Here is an 18088-nt window from a genome sequence, read left to right on the forward strand (position 1 = left end):
TTTACAAATCTTTGATAATCAATGTCAGTCAGATGACCTCAGGGAATACAGAGGGTGCAGCCTCCACTAGACACTTTTCACACCCTAAGGGCGTACAGAGATGAGGAGGTCATCTTCCTCGATATTTGCTATCGGTTACAACTTTTTTAGTATTATGCAGCAGAAATTCTATCTAATCATTTCACTACGGTGTGACAGTCGTTGATTCGCATCTACGATGGAGGGGTTCCGTATAATATCAGCGTAATTTCCGCTCTCGCCGCAGTGAAGTTTCGAGTTAGACACTCTAAAAAGGTAAACGGAGTCACGTTTAGTTATAAATTATTAATCGAAGGCTGTTTGTATTATAATTTTTATAATATTGAACTTTGGGTGTGTTGTTTGTGCTGTGTGCAATTGTATTAGTTTTACACTTTGTTCGTAGAACGAAAAGAATTTACAGCAAAAATTGTGGTACGTACTTATCTTGACTTAATGTGAATTTTATTTCAATAGACTACATTGCGAAATATTAAGAAATACCGAGGTATTATTTACTTTTTTTTTTCTTAAAAACTCAATGTTTAAAAGTTAAGTCGTATTCCGATAAATCTTTATTCAAACAAAACATTTTTAAACAACGAAAACTACTTAGTTCAGAATAGGCGTTCAACAAAAAAATGACAAATATCAACTCCTTGGTTTCTTAGAATTTTTGTATATACATACATATATACATTTGAAGTAAAAGTATACATCTATATATTAATACGTGAAGCAAAAACTTTGTATACCTATTTACGAAAATTGCGCGGACGGAGAAGTATGAAATTTTCCACACTTATAGAAAATATAGAAAAGAAGTGCACAATGCTAATATTTTTTAAGATAATGTATAAAAGATACATTAAATCAATAAAGAAAACATTACACACACTACCATGTATTTGACGCACACACGCATTCATACTATTTATTTATTGTCAAACTTTTGTTCTTGACGTCTGTTGTCAAATTGAGAATAGATTAAATATTGTTTGTCTTTGTTAATATTTTTTATAGTGTAGTCTTAACGAAATTTGTGATTATAGAGGTATAAAATACAATCATAATAGTGTACAAACTTACCATTCCAATTAATTATAGTCGAATTTCGACTACTGCGGGACCTCTAGTATACATAGATATGTAAACGAAAAGGATATCATTTAAAATTCACGTGATTTAGAAATGACATCGCGCGGACACATGGTCGGAAGTCATTTGCATTAGACGCGCCCGCGCCTCAATAGATGACTTTCTCTTGACGTCATAATAGTTTATGTAAATAAAAATAAAACGTAAACGGGTTATATTACTTTCGGTGGTTCTCGAGTAGCGTATACATTTAAAAACAGATGTCTGTTTGTTGAAACGTACAGAAGTTAACAAGAAAAATAACAAATGCACGCCTACTTTTGGATTGTTTAAATATCATCGCACAGAAAAGTACAAACAATAATTACAACTAGTGGTCCCGCAGTAGTCGAAATTCGACTATAATTAATTGGAATTATAAATTTGTACAGTATTATGATTGTATTTTATACTTCTATAATCACAAATTTCGCCAAGATTACACTATAAAAAAATATTAATAAAGACAAACAATATTTAATCTATTCTCAATTTGACAACAGACGTCAAGAACAAAAGTTTGACAATAAATCCACCACCCTGCCTATTTCTGCCGTGAAGCAGTAATGCGTTTCGGTTTGAAGGGTGGGGCAGCCGTTGTAACTATACTTGAGACCTTAGAACTTATATCTCAAGGTGGGTGGCGCATTTACGTCGTAAATGTCTATGGGCTCCAGTAACCACTTAACACCAGGTGGGCTGTGAGCTCGTCCACTCATCCAGCAATAAAAAATAAAAAAATTGTATGCATGCGTGTGTGCGTCAAATACACGGTATGTAGTGTGTGTAATGTTTTCTTTATTGATTTAATGTATCTTTTATGCATTATTTTAAAAAAATATTAGCATTGTGCACTTCTTCTCTATATTCTCTATAAGTGTGGAAAATTTTAAACTCCTCAGTCCGCGCAATTTTCGTTAAAAGGGATACAAAGTTTTTGCTTCACGTATTAATATATATATGACATTGCTTCCTTCTTTAAGAAATACCTTCCACTGTATCGGCGAGGAGAATATAAATTTAATATTTAAGCGTGCTGAGCGTGTATCATTAACGATATCTAGGATAAGCTAGGATCAAGAATTATCTATATATTAATACGTGAAGCAAAAACTTTGTATCCTTTTTACGAAAATTGCGCGGACGGAGGAGTATGAAATTTTCCACACTTATAGAGAATATAGAGAAGAAGTGCACAATGCTAATATTTTTTTAAAATAATGCATAAAAGATACATTAAATCAATAAAGAAAACATTACACACACTACATACCATGTATTTGACGCACACACGCATGCATACTATTTATTGTCAAACTTTTGTTCTTGACGTCTGTGGTCAAATTGAGAATAGATTAAATATTGTTTGTTATTATTAATATTGTTTATAGTGTAGTTTTGGCGAAATTTGTGATTATAGAAGTATAAAATACAATCATAATAGTGTACAAACTTACAATTCCAATTAATTATAGTCGAATTTCGACTACTGCGGGACCTCTAGTTTGATTAAAAAGGTGATCAATTAAAATTCATAAACGCTTAAAAGCACATAAACCTTAATACACCTAATATATTTTCTTTACTACAATAGTGCACTGAATTAAGGGGAAGATTGTTTTTTTTCACACACTTATTTTATCACACAACATTTTTATTAATTCAAACAACACTTGTCGAATCTTTGTCCTCAGAATCTCTCAGTAATCTGAGTGTGTTTCTTGTTCGGGATCAATGTATTTAATAAAGACGTTTATCTCGCAGATTTAGTACAACATTGCTGGGCTTATTTCGGCTTAGCCATTACGGACATAGGTTCATATGCTGTGAACCCTAGTGGGATGCTGTATAACCGTTCAACCGACATCTGTCGAGAGGCAGTTATATATACTTGTTTCAAGGGTTGGGTAGTTGAGATGAGAGTGCAGGGGAATTATTTAGTGGGTGGGCCTATACCATCTTCGTCCCAGCTTTTAACCATCTTCGACCATGACCTTTAACATCTGCGGCCCCCGGGCGGAACAAAATGGAGCCGCAACCTCATAAGTCTATATTACTAAGATAATAGAATCTATATTGAATAAGTAATATGCATTTATGTGTATTTAATGGTGGTAAAACCTCTTGAGTCCGCGCGGGTAGGTACCACCACCCTGCCTATTTCTGCCGTGAAGCAGTAATGCGTTTTGGTTTGAAGGGTGGGGCAGCCGTTGTAACTATACTGAGATTTTAGAACTTATATCTCAAGGTGGGTGGCGCATTTACGTTATAGATGGGCTCCAGTAACCACTTAACACCAGGTGGGCTGTGAGCTCGTCCATCCACCTAAGCAATAAAAAAAAAAAGCATATTTTTGTACAAAATCATATTAAATAATGTAATTGCAAAGCGAATTAGTGTCTAGCTGGTTATGCTCCACTTTCTCTCGGCTTATGCAAACATTCGTAACAAGTTCCTGAATGCGAAATCATTTTAATTCGAAATGCTCGGATGTGTTTATCGCTGGTGGTAGGACCTCTTGTGAGTCCGCACGGGTAGGTACCACCACCCCGCCTATTTCCGCCGTGAAGCAGTAATGCGTTTCGGTTCGAAGGGTGGGGTAGCCGTTGTAACTATACTGAGATCTTAGAACTTATATCTCGAGGTGGGTGGCGCGTTTACGTTGTAGATGTCTATGGGCTCCAGTAACCACTTAACACCAGGCGGGCTGTGAGCTCGTCCATACATCTAAGAAAAAAAAAAAAAAAAAAAAAGTTATACTAATAAAAATAGAAAGGTGTAACAAAAGAAGAGTGATAGAATATAAACCAGGTATTTTTTTCTTTTTTCTCTACCTAAATATTAGTAGCCTAAGGGGCTATCGGAATCGCGACCTGCTGAGAAGATCCGGCGAGAAACTCAGCGAGCTGATGCATGAGTGCTTCTATTTGTATACATTCGTATACAAAATTACAAAATTATATAATTTTATTAGTATTATAAATTAGAAAACAAGTTCTTTTAATATTCCACTTTTACTAAAACTAGTCTATCGTATTTTTTTGTATTAGTATCTTCTTGTTTTTTTTTTTCTAATAACCTCTCTAATACTTATTTTTTCTGGTAGATCTTGTTCAGTGTTTCACGGACTTATTCCAGCAAAGTGTTTATTTTTGCCACGAAACAATAAGGGTTTCATAGTCCTGACTATTACACGAGACAGAAGTTTCGACCCCCATTACAAGAACGTATTTATACAAAAAAATATAATTATAGAAACAGATTTATTTAATTTATTGATGTTAAGAGAAAAACATTTTCGAACTGGCAGATGATAAATTTTTATGAAAAATCTACCAGTAAAATTTTTATTATACTATAAAATTCTGCATTTTGTATTTTTTTACGTTAAACACACATAAAAAATACATTGTGTGCGGCGAAGTAAAACGTTAAAATGTATATTCACAAAAATCGTGTCGAGGAAGTCACGAAATATTTGCTGAGCGAGATATATTTTAAAGCGAACAGCTCGCGGAGTCATCTATTGCAATATCGGTTTTCACCGCGACCGATACAACGACAGTTTAAAATAACTTAAAAAAAAATACTATTCTCCTTTTTCCAGATGTGGCTGGCAGCGCTAGCGGTTCTGTTAGCGGTGTGCTTGTATCTCTTTTTGGATACCCTCAAACCGAGAAAATTCCCTCCCGGCCCGAAATGGACACCGATTCTTGGCTGCGCAAAGGAAGTTTACAAGCTTCGAGAAAAAACCGGCTACCTGTACAAAGCCGTTAGAGAATTATCTCTGACCTACTGCAAGGAGACTCCAGTACTAGGTTTGAGAATAGGGAAAGACCGAATCGTGATGGTGAATAGCTTGGAAGCAAACAAAGAGATGTTATTCAATGAGGACATCGACGGAAGACCGAAGGGAATCTTTTATCAAACCAGAACGTGGGGAGAACGACGAGGTGTCTTGTTAACAGACGGGGAACTGTGGAAGGAGCAGAGGCGCTTCCTCATCAAGCACCTTAAAGAATTCGGCTTTGGCAGATCCGGTATGGGCGAGACAGCGAAACTGGAAGCCGAGCACATAGTCATCGACGTAATGCACATGATCGGCGACAGGGGATCAGCCGTTATACAAATGCACAACTTCTTCAACGTTTATATTCTGAATACTCTATGGACGATGATGGCCGGGAATAGGTACAATCCAAGCGACCCACAGATGAAGATCCTTCAAAGCATGCTGTTCGATTTGTTCGCAGCCGTCGACATGGTCGGTACAGCCTTCAGTCACTTCCCGATATTGAGCATCGTAGCACCGACCTTATCCGGTTATAGAAATTTCATTAAAACGCATAAGAGAATCTGGAAGTTCTTGAGAGAAGAACTAGCGAGACATAAAGACAGTTTTCAGCCAGATAAAGAGGATAAGGACTTTATGGATGTGTACATAAGGGCTTTGCGTGAGCACGGAGAAGTGAACACGTATTCCGAGGGACAGCTCGTGGCCATGTGCATGGACATGTTCATGGCGGGCACGGAGACGACCAGCAAGAGTATGAGCTTCTGCTTCAGCTATCTCGTTAGAGAGCAGGAAGTCCAAAGGAAAGCTCAGGAGGAAATTGACAGGGTTGTAGGAAAAGATCGGGTACCGAGCGTGAACGATAGGCCTAAGTGAGTACAAATAGAATATCTCAAAACGCTCTAAACATCTAACTGTACCTGATACACCTGATGACCTGGTTGAATTACAGTACAGATTTATGTAGCAACAGGCTCCGGTTGCATTGTATGTAAGACAAATATTTTATTTACGGACGCGTCTCATAATATTTTTCATTTAGTACATTCCTCAATGTCAACTATGAAGAGTGAGTTCCATCATTGATGATCTCAGGGTTCACTTAGTTCTAGGTGGTCATCGGAGACCATAGTCTGTGGTCTGTCTGTCTGTCGACATTTATAAATACGAAAGCGTTCTGCTTTTGGTAGGCAGCGGCTTATCTCTACCCCTGGCATTACTGAAGTCCATGGGTGACGGTAACCACTCACCATCAGGTGGTCCGTATGCTCAAATGCCTACAACGGCAATAAAAGAAATGAAAAGAAAAGCGAGGCATCATTTCATATTTTCCGAAATTATACACGAATTTAAAACATTATGTGGTCAGTGTGGTTAGTCGAAATGCCCACCTTAATGTTATGTGACGCTTCAGAAACATTATATTTTATTATTAACTAATTGACCCGGCAGACTTCGTAGTGCCTTAATCGATAAATAAAATACCTAAACTTTTGTATAAAATAAACTTAAAACAAACAAAAGGAATCCGCCCGACGGGGGACACATCAAAGGAAAAACAAAATTGTTTGTTTCTATATAATTCCGAGCATTTTCATATTTATTCACCTTTTAAACCTTCTCTGGACTTCCACGAATAATTCAAGACCAAAATTAGCAAAATCGGTTCAGCCGTTCTCGAGTTTTAGCGAGACTAACGAACAGCAATTCATTTTTATATATTTAAGTAGAGATAGCCGAGTCCCGCGATATTATGTACTGTGTATACATACTTACGCATTTAGTAAAAAGTGGTTATTTTATTATTACAAACAGACACTCCAATTTTATTTCTTTGTATAGATGAGAAGAGAGAGACTCGATAAAATACGCCTCTAGCCTCTGAGGTAACAAATTAACAAAATATCCAAAAGATACAGTGCTGTGCCAATAGTTTCAGACGTTGCTTTTGAATTAATTAGAGCGACGATCTATGGTGTATCTATGGTATGTTTGTCGTTTCAGCATGCCCTATAACGAAGCAATAGTCCATGAGTGTGTCAGACACTTTATGGGACGTACCTTCGGTGTACCGCATCGGGCTCTACGAGACACCACTTTAGCTGGATGCCATATACCTGAGGTATTTAACCAAAATCATAAACCTTTCAGTAGGGACTAGAGCAGTCTTTCTCAAAGTGGGCGATAACGCCCCCTGGGGGGCGTTTGAAACCTAGAGGGGGGCGTTAAAGGGCCCAGGAAAAAATGGGGGGCGTTGATGTGGGTTAGGGGGGCGCTGTAAAATTTGTAATCTCATTTACTTAATTTACCCAATACCGTCCAATGTCAAATAGTGTAAGCCTAAACAGCTCACTTATTGTAAACATTGTTTACTATTTTATTTCTATATAATAATACGTTGGGGAAAAAGTTTCTTCGCATTTTTTAAGAACATTCACAACATTTTTTAATATAGTTTATTCGCATTTAAGTAAAGTATGTCGGTACCATTTTGTTCGATAACTTTTTGCCATCTTGTAGGTAGGGACATGATCCCATTGCTATGGAAAATTTGGGGCTTCTGATCAAAATACCGCGACAATTGGTTTTGGCAGTCCTCTCGTGATGTTAACCTGACACTGCCTAAAGAATTCTGAAGAGACCGAAACAGGTAGAAATCTGAAGGTGCAAGGTAACACCTCCCAGCCAAGCTCTCTTAATTTTTGCTGAGTGGCTAAAGATGTGTGAGGTCTAGCGTTATCGTGATGAAAAACCACACCCCTTCTGTTGATTAATTCCGGCCGCTTTCTCTCAACTTCTTGCTTTAATCTCATCAGTTGTTCGCAGTAGAGTTCAGAATCGATGGTCCTGCCTGGTGGTAACAGCTCATAATGTATAATGCCCTTCCAACCCCACTACACACACAGCATCACCTTGTTGCGAGTTAACCCGGGTTTTGCCAGAGTCTGTGAAGCCTAACCGGCCTTTGACCACAACCTTTCTCGTACGTTCTTGTCGTACGTGATCCACTTTTCATCACTAGTTATCAGCTTCTTCAAAAATGGTTCGGTTTCTTTTTTACCTTTTTTGTAGTAAAATTTTAAAATGTATCGAATGTCTTCATTAGATTCACTCATCTTGACAGTACGAAAAATAAATAAAATCACACATCTGCCTAATTTTAATTTGGAATTACCTTCTTTCGAACTTAAACTTTTAATGATAACAAAACCAGCCAGATACAAATAGTATTTTATTACAAGTTCATACATTTTTAAGCTATTGCATAGCTTTTATCGCGGGCCTTGAGCGCGGCGACGGAATCATGAAATTCCGTAACGAAAAAAACCTAACATCCCTCACTCCGCCTACCATGTAGCTCGCGTTCAACACATTCACACGTTGCGCTTGTGTAGTGTTTGTGAATAAGCGCGTGGCGTGACGTCACACTGCATGCGCATCATGAAAAGTCTGCCCATCTCTCTCTCGGGCGGCTTAGCTTATGAGTATGAAGGGGACAGTTAAGGTTTTGCCTTTATTAAGGTTTAATATAGCGTGGTCTTGTTTTATTATTGTTTTAATATTAAATTATCATTGTCTAATTATAATGTCATAAGTTGATAAAAAATGCTATGCTTTACCGCCGCAGTTCCCGAGTGCCACACGTTTTTTTTTTTTTTGTCAAGAGGAAAACGCCGGACTTCCGCCCTTCACTGGGGATGGAGGGCGGGGCATGTCGGAGTCGAACCGACTAAAACCTCTTGTCGCTCAACAACCAGCATCCAAACCTCGCATGAGACAGAGCTCATGAAAAGGCAAAGGAGGGAAAGTGAAGCGTTTAGTGCGGAGCACATCTCTCCCATCACCCTCCCCCTCGGGACGCCGGACTGGTGGTCGTCGGCGCCACGACCACCAGCCCTCTCGGTCGGCAGGCTGCCCGAAGCCCGCCTAGATGGCGCCGGTTAGAATGGTCTATCCTACGGAATACCCCGCTGGGTCAGAACCAGCGTGGGTTGAGGATAGCCGGCCTTCCATCACCCGGATGCTCATGCGTAAAACGTGTGCAGATAAGCTTGCACGTCGTCTTCTTAGGCCCCCTTCGCCGGTCCCCAGGCGGACATGTGAGGGAGATCCGAAACACTTAGAGGGCCAGGGCTTGGGCGAGATTCGCCTCCCTGGACCCCACTCGATGGCGACGGGCCTGTGCATCTCTCACGCGCCCCGCCGCCTCCTTTAGCGAGATGGTGCACTCGCAGAAGTCGAGCATCGCCTTTCACGACTCGTCGTCACCGAGCATCGATGCCAGAACACTCGGCAACGACAAGTCGTTTCCTATTTTTGCGACGAGGACACGCCGCCACCCCTCCCATGCGGGGCAGGCGACGAGCGTATGCTCTGCCGTGTCCAAGTCGCAACCCCAATGGTGGCACTCTGCCGTCGGCTCGGCTCCGATCCGGTGCAGGAACTCACCGAAGCAACCATGCCCAGTGAGTACCTGCGTGAGCCGGAAAGTGAGGCGTCCTCTGTCACGATTTACCCAATTCACAAGAACCGGGCGAATCGCCTCGACGGTCCTACGACCAGCCGAAGGATCGACCAGCCGCCTGGACCATGACTCCAGCACGGACCGCCGAGATTAGGCCCTCCGCGCTCTGACCACACCGGGGCTGGGACGCGCCACGCCCCGGGCACGAAGGTTAGCCCGCCACTGATAGTCAGCGGCGGGCGCCTCCGCCTCCAGGACCCAAGGCGGCGTCCCAGCCAGTACACACGCCGCCTCGAAAGAGATGGTGCGAAACCACGGATGATCCTGACCGCGATGGTGCGTTGCGGCCGTTGCAGCAACTTCGCTACCCCCACGACCAGTGACTGGCCCCACGCGGGCGCCTCGTATAAGGCGCGTCACCTGGTCAGGCCCCCCGATGTTGGGAAGAAGCCGGCTTAACATGCCGGCCACCCCCAACAAACGAGGGACCAGGTTCTGAAAGTGAACACGGAAGGTCCAACGACTGTCCAGAATGAGGCCGAGGTACTTCAACTGCACCCCGACCCGATACGGACGCCTCCAACCACGATATGGGCATCGACAGGTGGCACTCTCCGCGGCCTGTGGAACCACATGGCCTCGGTTTTACTGAGTGTCACGTCGAGGCCTAATCTGCTGATTTTGCCGATGACATGCGCCACCCCAACGGTGGCAAGACGAGCAAACTCAGCAAAACTCCCCCCCGGGACATGACCAGCGTGTCGTCTGCGTAACAGATTACGCTTAGGCCCGGGAGGAGGGCACCTCTCAGTACCCAGTCATACCCGATATTCCACAAAAGGGGGTCGAGCACCGACCCCTGTGGAACACCGCGCACGACCGGAAACCTGTGCACGATCCCATCGTGCTCAGTACACGTGACCGATCTGTCCTCCAAGTAGGAAGCCACCAGTCGGCGAAGGTAGGGGGGCACTCCGTGTCTTACCAGGGACATTTTTTTAAATAAAAGAACACTTATTGCGGCATAACTATAATAGTTAGACATATGCTGTCGCGACACTTTTTGTAAATAATAATGTTTTTTACAAAGTCGTAGTACATTATTTTATTCTATCATCAATAGTTTTCGTAGGGTACGCGACGTAAATAATATTTTGGGTAAATTTTTTTTACACCTTGGGTTATTGGAGTTTTAGTAAGGATACCTATTGAATATACCTATTTCTTATTTCGGAGCCTATTGAATACAAACAAACAAATATTTCCTCTTTATAATATTAGTATAGATATTATTTATTACAAACGCTGACTTAGGCGGCGGTTTTTATTTAAACCAGTTCTAAATTATAAACTAAAATTCTATGAAAAATTACCCATATTTATCTATAATACGAAATGATATTAATTTATTTTTCGTAGTTTCCTTCCTTCTTGCGTCGATAATCCTCAGTGCTGAGGGTCGTAGCCTCCTCTAATAACTTTCTTCTGCATCATCTTGCGCCATTCCTGCCTGTCCTTGGCTGTGTGGATAGCAACGTGGACTGAGGTATTAAGAGTGGAGCGTATTTGGTCCGACCAGCGCATTGGATTTCTGCCTGTATGCCTTCTCCCGCATACCTTGCCTGTTACCAGCAGCTTTTCCATATTGTCAGATCTCGAAACTCCTCCGCGCGCATGTAGTGCGGAGGTGCATTGGAATCTTGAGCTCGGTAAAAATGGATTCGTTGGTTCTGTGTTCTGTCCAACGAATCCCGAGCATTTTCCTCCAGCACCACATCTCAAACGCGTCGAAGCGTTGGCGGTCGGCTTTCTTTAGGGGCCAAGTCTCGGCGCCGTAGAGAAAAATGCCACCCAAACACGGTCCATTTGGGACATAGCTCTCTTTGCCATACTGATTCGCCTTCTGAGGTCCTTTTCGGAGGATCCATTACTAGCTATGACGGAGCCCAGATGAATGAAATCCTCTACGTCTTCCAGGTTTAGCTTATTCGTAGTTTAATAAGTTATTATTGTTAGTAGTGTTATTTACTAGTCGAAATATAATTTTTTAATTATCTTATGATGAGAATCTTATATTAATGAGAAAGATATTCAACAAAAATAGTTTCGTTCTAATAAATTAGCATAGTACGAGGGCGGCACTGAAAATTTCGGGAATTAACGAAGTGACACAACATTACTATTTAAAAATGTATTTATTGCTTTTCGAAGTATTCTCCACGAAATTTGACACATTTTTCCATACGATGGAACCAATCATTGAAGCAACCGTTCCATTCGGATGTTGGGGTCTCCAAAATGGCCGTTTTGTAGGCGTCCACAGCTTCTTCAGGTGATGAAAATCTCTGTCCACGCAATTTATTCTTTATTTTAGGGAAAGTATAGAAATCATTAGGGCTTAGGTCGGGGCTGTACGGCGGATGGTCTAATAATTCTATGTTTTCTTGCTCTAAAAACTCTTTTGTTCTGTGCGCGGTGTGAGAACTCGCATTGTCGTGATGGAGGATGATGCGGCGGTTGCAGTTCTCTTTACGGAGTTCAGAAACGACCTGTGGCAAACAAATGCATACCATTCTGCATTAACCGTTCTTTGTCCCTCAAGTGGAATCGTCGTAACATGGTCGGTTTTGGAGACAAACGTGGCCACCATTTTTTTTGCAACACTTCGTGAACGAACAATTTTTGTTGGCTTTAACTCATTTTCGAGCACCCAAACTCGTGACTGGTTTTTTGTTTCGGGTTCGTACGCGTATATCCAGGATTCTTCACCTGATACAATGTTGTATACAGCATTTGAGGATCCTGCGTGGAATCTTTCGAGAGTTCTGACGCACCAAGTAACGCGAGCCGTTTTTTGCACTTCACAGAGTGAATGCGGTATCCATCGGGAAAACAACATTTTTACACCTAATTGTTCATGCAAGATTATTTGTATTTGACTCATGCCAATGTCTAAAGTTGCCTGAATTTCGCGGTATGTCCCATGTCGATCTTCCTCAATCAGTTTACGCACAGCATCAACGTTTTCTTGGGTGACTGCAGTTTTTGGACGACCTTGAAGGGGATCATCACTGAGCTTGACACGTCCACGTTGAAACTCAGCAAACCAGCGATAATTGTGGATTTGGATGGGGCTTCATCACCAAATGCAGAAATCATCCGGTCAACACACTGTTTTTGTGTTAAACCACTTCGAAAGTCATAATAAATCATCGCTCTTGAATTTTCTCGAGTCAATTCCATTTTCTCAACGACTAAACAAGTTTGACAAAACCTCGTGACAAGACCGAGAATCTTTTTTTAAATAAATAAATGGTATTCGATTTTAAAAAATAAGGAGTTTTCAATTAAAAAGATTTTAATATGGCAGGAACAGTGGAAATATTCCATTCCCGATACTTTTAGTGCAGCATAGTAATAGTACAGTGAACTAACAATTTATTTTGGTAATTCTGAATTTAAACAAACATATTGATGAGAAGAATTCATTTTTACTTTGCAAATTTGTAAATACAGGCTCTGTAGCAATGTACGGACATATAATAATATGAAGAAACAATAATAGCATCTACAAATATATATGTACTACGTGGTACTACATTTACTAAAATTAATACAACATGAAATTGTGGTTTTAAAGTTTTAGGGGTGTATAAAAAATGGGGGGCGCTGAAAAATAATTGATTTTCAAAGGGGGCGGTAAAATAAATAAGTTTGATAATCACTGGACTAGAGGTTTGTTTCTTTAAATGATTTGATTTTATGACTCAACCTCATTGTAAGAAAAAACTGAATTTATTGTCAATTAATAAGGCAATTTTTGTTAAATTTTTACTATCGTAACGTAACTAATGGAAACTATGATCGATAAATTCTTTAACTTATAGGATTATGAAAGTCAAATAATTATGCTTACAGCGCCATCTATTTAACAGTTTTGATAAGTAACAAACTATGTGGTGACCTCTAGTAATATTTCAAGGCATCTTGTCTTTGAACTAAAACAAATAAAGATTCATCGCTGCCGTTTCATAAAGTTCATTTCTCAAATCACAGATGGCGCTGTAACACTTGAAAGTCAGACGTCATGAATCTTTACTATATTTCTTAAATTTTACCCGTTACTTCACTCGCTTTCATCTAGAAAATTCTACCTCTGACAACTTGTATACTAAAAGTTATTATAATTATGATTAAGTACACTAAAATATTAAACTTTAAGCGTCCCAAAAACATCTGACAAATCCACTTTCTCATTTGATAAATATTAGTATAGATAATAAATGGTGAATTAACTAAGTAAATTATTATCACCATTTTATGTTACACAAAAAATTGCACTTTAGTATTTTACGTTTATTTCCAGGACACAATGGTAGTCAGTAACTACACGAACATTCTACTTGACGAGAACTACTTCCCGGAGCCGTATTCCTTCAAGCCTGAGAGGTTCCTGGTAAACGGGAGGGTCAGTCTGCCTGACCACTACTTTCCCTTCGGTCTTGCGAAGCATCGCTGCATGGGCGATGCATTAGCCAAGTGCAATATCTTCGTTTTCACTACTACAATGCTGCAGAGGTTCTCGCTGGTGCCTGTACCGGGGGAAGGTCTGCCGTCCTTGGATCATATGGACGGAGCCACTCCTTCAGCAGCGCCGTTTAAGGCTTTAGTTATACCACGAATTTGAGATAATTTTAGAATTTTTAATTTTAATTTTCATTAACCCCATAACCATTGGGAGTGGTATTTTGATTATGGTAACTTTGAAAAGTATTTCTCAAATTTTAATGTAAAAAAGGGGAAGAATAATTTTAAGGGTTTTGTACTTGTAGTCTCTTTTGAAATCAACAAGTTGAGCTGTCGATACCGAGGTTATTTGAGATGACATCATGATCTCCATAAGCCACCCACCACTGGACTAGACTTGACCTTCGTCTTATCCAAATTGAATGAATTTCCCTCGACGAAGATCCCATTCTCTTTTATTGTTCAAACAGTGAAAGAAAAGGCAAGAAGCTATTCCGAGAGAAATACGTCAACGTTATTAGACTTATTAGTTACGGCAATAGGTCTCATATGTGGCGGTACCTACAATAGTTCAAATTCAAATTCAAAATCATTTATTTCAACTTAGATGTCAGTATATGACACTTGTTGAATGTCAAAATATAAATAACAATGTTAACTCTACCACCGGTTCCAAAAAAAGCCACAGTCCTGAGAAGAACCGGCGAAACAAACTCAGCGGGCTTTTTTTTTGTTTTTTCTCTAATATATATTTTTTTTAAAATAAGTAACAATAATTGCAATAAACGAAAAAACAAGTCAAAAAATACAATTACAAAATAATAATAATAATGAAAAATGAAAAGGCCAGGAGCGAACGCCTCATTCCCACGTAGTGCCATCTATATAGTAGATAATCCTTAACTTTATAATATGCCTTGTTGCACAAACGTTCCTTGACAGTTTTCTTAAATCTATGAACAGGTAGTAATTGAACGTTTAATGGGATCTTGTTGAAAAGTTGTACACTCAGCTCCCTAAAAGAGTTGCTTATTTTCTTAATTCGAACCGCCGGCAACGCAAGCCTATGTTTGTTCCTAGTGTTCACATTATGCAAATCGCAGACTCTGGGGAATTCTTCAATGTTTTTACGCACGTACAATAAAATTTCAAAAATGTATTGGGACGCTAAAGTTAGAATTTTTATTTCCTTAAACTTGTCCCTCAAGGATTCCCTCGGGTGTATATTATAAATAGCACGAATAGCCCTCTTCCGCAAGATGAAAATCGTTTCGACATCGGCAGCATTGCCCCATAGCAAAATGCCATAGGACATAACACTATGAAAATAACTGAAATAAACCAGACGTGCCGTATCTTCATTAGTATACGTTCGTATTTTTTTACCGCAAACGCTGCAGAACTAAGTCTACTCGCTAACTTGCATATATGAGGACTGCAGCTTGGAATCAACTGTTATACCAAGAAAAACTGTCGAATCCACAGTGTCTCTCCACTTACAGTAATATTAGTGTCTACTTGTCTAACATTAGGTGTGGTAAATTTTATACATTTTGTTTTTTTGTTATTTAATAACAGATTATTAACACTAAACCAATGTACCACGCGCGAGATAGCATCATACACATCGTCATAATCTTCCAATTGTCGTTTAATTTTAAACTATAAGGATGTATCGTCAGCGAATAATGCGACCTCGTGACGGGTTTCAATAAACTTTGGTAAATCATTCATATACACAAGAAATAGGAAGGGACCCAATATGGAACCCTGAGGAACACCCATATTAAGTAAGACACCGGAAGATCTCTTTCCTTTAACGTTAACCTTTTGGATTCTTCCGGAGTAGTGAAGGATTAAAAAAATAATATAGAATTTGAATGAGTCGTCAATTGTTTTATTTTTATCACCATCCACAAGTTTATTGCGTGATTTAAAACGGTTGCCAGTAGTCGTGGCGGCTTTTCTTTTGCTACCTAATCTTTGGTAGCCTAAGGAAAAGTCCGAGAAAGTGTCGACCGCGGGAAACCCCCACTCTGACCGGGTTCTGACCCCAAGCAGATATCGGACGTCGGGTAATAGAGTGCAAGGGGAAATTCCAGCAACTCCCGGACTGCTTTATGGCGGCAATGCTAGTTACAGACTTAAACTTTTATAGCTTTGGAGGAATACGACAACGGACTATTTTACGCTCAGTGGATAAACTTGATCTTTAAACCAGCGGCCTCTGTATTATCGTTCAGAATGTGTGTATGTATAGGTATAGACCCATCTTCAAGATTTCGTTAACGTGATTCAGGCAGTTCTTCAATGATAACTGCTGTTGCAGCTGTAAATACTACAAGGTACATGTGTACAGGTTATCGCGTCATCAAAGTGGTGGGTAATTATGTCAGGTCTGATTAATTACCAGAGGAATTCTCGGAAATGCACCGAAGGTTTGTGCAGTCTAACGTGTCCCATAAACAAACTTGGTAAGTGATTGGTTTCACGCTCACTCCATGTGGTTAGTATTGAGATGGAGATGGAGATTAATTGGTTAGACCTATGTTCAGCGATGGATAGCGGAAGGCTGAGATGATGATGATAATGATAATATGTAGATCAGTAGCAGAATAAAACCATCCCGATTTATATGAATTGCTCCCGAAATTCCGTATAAAATAGGTCGTATTACATAAACATAATATGTTTGTCTTTTTATGTGCCAAAAGTATGGAAAATAAAAATAAATTGAAGATCATTTATTTGTAATTGAAAATCGCGGTTTCTCCGGTAATTAAAATGTATCTTCTTATTGTTTGTTATTTTGTATAAGAATAGCTTAAACTCTCGCATTGCCATGTGAATTATTTTTATTTCTGTTCTGACAACTAAACAGGCAATGGGAACATATTCCTTAAAGCCATATTTTAAGACTTTTAAAACATTTAATTAAGCTCTTTGAATTTGGTTAACGTTGTACAAGGGATTCCCAATAAATACATTTTATGTAACTACAATAGCAGCAATTAATTGTCAAATGAATTGAAATGTCAATAATACACGCCAAAAAGTCGTAGCTTATATCATAAGATCCCTGATGTAGACTATGACGGTGTTCAAACCTCGCAGGCAGAATCATTTTTTTCTAATGAAATACATATTATTATGTGAAATTGTTTGAGATGATTCTATTATCTCGTTTTTACCCTCGCACCGCCCGCCACCAGAGTAGAAAGTTCATTCATACTACCTAGAACCACTGCGTTTATCCACAGTGCGCTTCCAGAGATATTTTTGGCAATGTACCATCTGGCTTTGGAATGAGCTCCCCTTCAAGTTGTTCCCCGAGCGCTATGAGATGTCCTTCTTCAATCGAGGCTTGTGAACAGTATTAAACACCAGGAAGCGGTTGGCTCTGTCCCTAGCATTGATGATGTCCATAAGTGATGGTAACCACTCACCATCAGGTGGGCCGTAAGCTCGTCTGCCTACAGAGGCAAAAAGTATAAATAACTAACATTGAGTTTTGTTCCATACCACTTCGACAAAGAGGCACGACACGAGAACCGCCGAAACATCGTGGCCGCCAGTAACTTCCATTCTGGATCTGCGGACAGAATGGAAAGCAGCCGACGTCGCCCAAAACACGTCATTTCGGATCCTCCCGATCCACTAACGGTGCTTTTAGCTACCTCAAAGACCGGTCATCGTTCTCGTCGAACCCGTCGCTTGCGACGAAGGGCTCGACGAGTAAATGAACCCACAGACACAGCCCACTGAGTTTCTCACCAGATCTTCTCAGTGGGTCGCGTTTCCGATCCGGTGGTAGATTCTGCGAAGCACGGCACTGCTAGGGTTCGTGTTAGCAACGTCATCAGATTTGAGCCCCGTGAGCTCACCTGCTAGGTTACGCTGAAATAGCCTCTCAAGGCTCTCAGCTTAGGTAGGAAAAATAAAAAGTTCCATAATAAGTAGTAAAATCAAACCTGCAAAAATGATAATTTGTTTCATTACGGGTACCAGGGCATTTTGTGCATCCGCACTCGTTACTAAAGTTGGATTTCCGTTTTGTTTAATCATTCCAATTCAACAAGATAAGCTAAGCTTTATTCAGAAGAAATAAAGCATAGTATTAACCGATTAACGCTGACTGACTGATTAAC

General features: G+C 40.0%; 1 protein-coding gene across 2 annotated transcripts; it reads left to right on the top strand.

Moving 5' to 3' along the window:
- Positions 1 to 261: 261 nt before the first annotated feature.
- LOC101743283 (probable cytochrome P450 303a1) lies at positions 262 to 15410 on the top strand. Of its 2 annotated transcripts, none has more exons than XM_004932732.5 (4): positions 262 to 453; positions 4763 to 5820; positions 6953 to 7070; positions 13780 to 15410. In XM_004932732.5, exons 2-4 carry the CDS (start codon positions 4763 to 4765, stop codon positions 14098 to 14100), a joined length of 1497 nt encoding a protein of 498 aa, XP_004932789.1. In that variant the 5' UTR covers positions 262 to 453; the 3' UTR covers positions 14101 to 15410. The 2 variants fall into 2 exon arrangements, with proteins under 2 accessions (XP_004932789.1, XP_021208040.1); XM_021352365.3 differs by having other exon boundaries at positions 268 to 294.
- The last annotated feature ends 2678 nt before the right edge of the window (positions 15411 to 18088 follow it).

This window comes from Bombyx mori, chromosome 1, assembly GCF_030269925.1.
Source record: "Bombyx mori chromosome 1, ASM3026992v2".
Taxonomy (NCBI): Eukaryota; Metazoa; Arthropoda; class Insecta; order Lepidoptera; family Bombycidae; genus Bombyx; species Bombyx mori.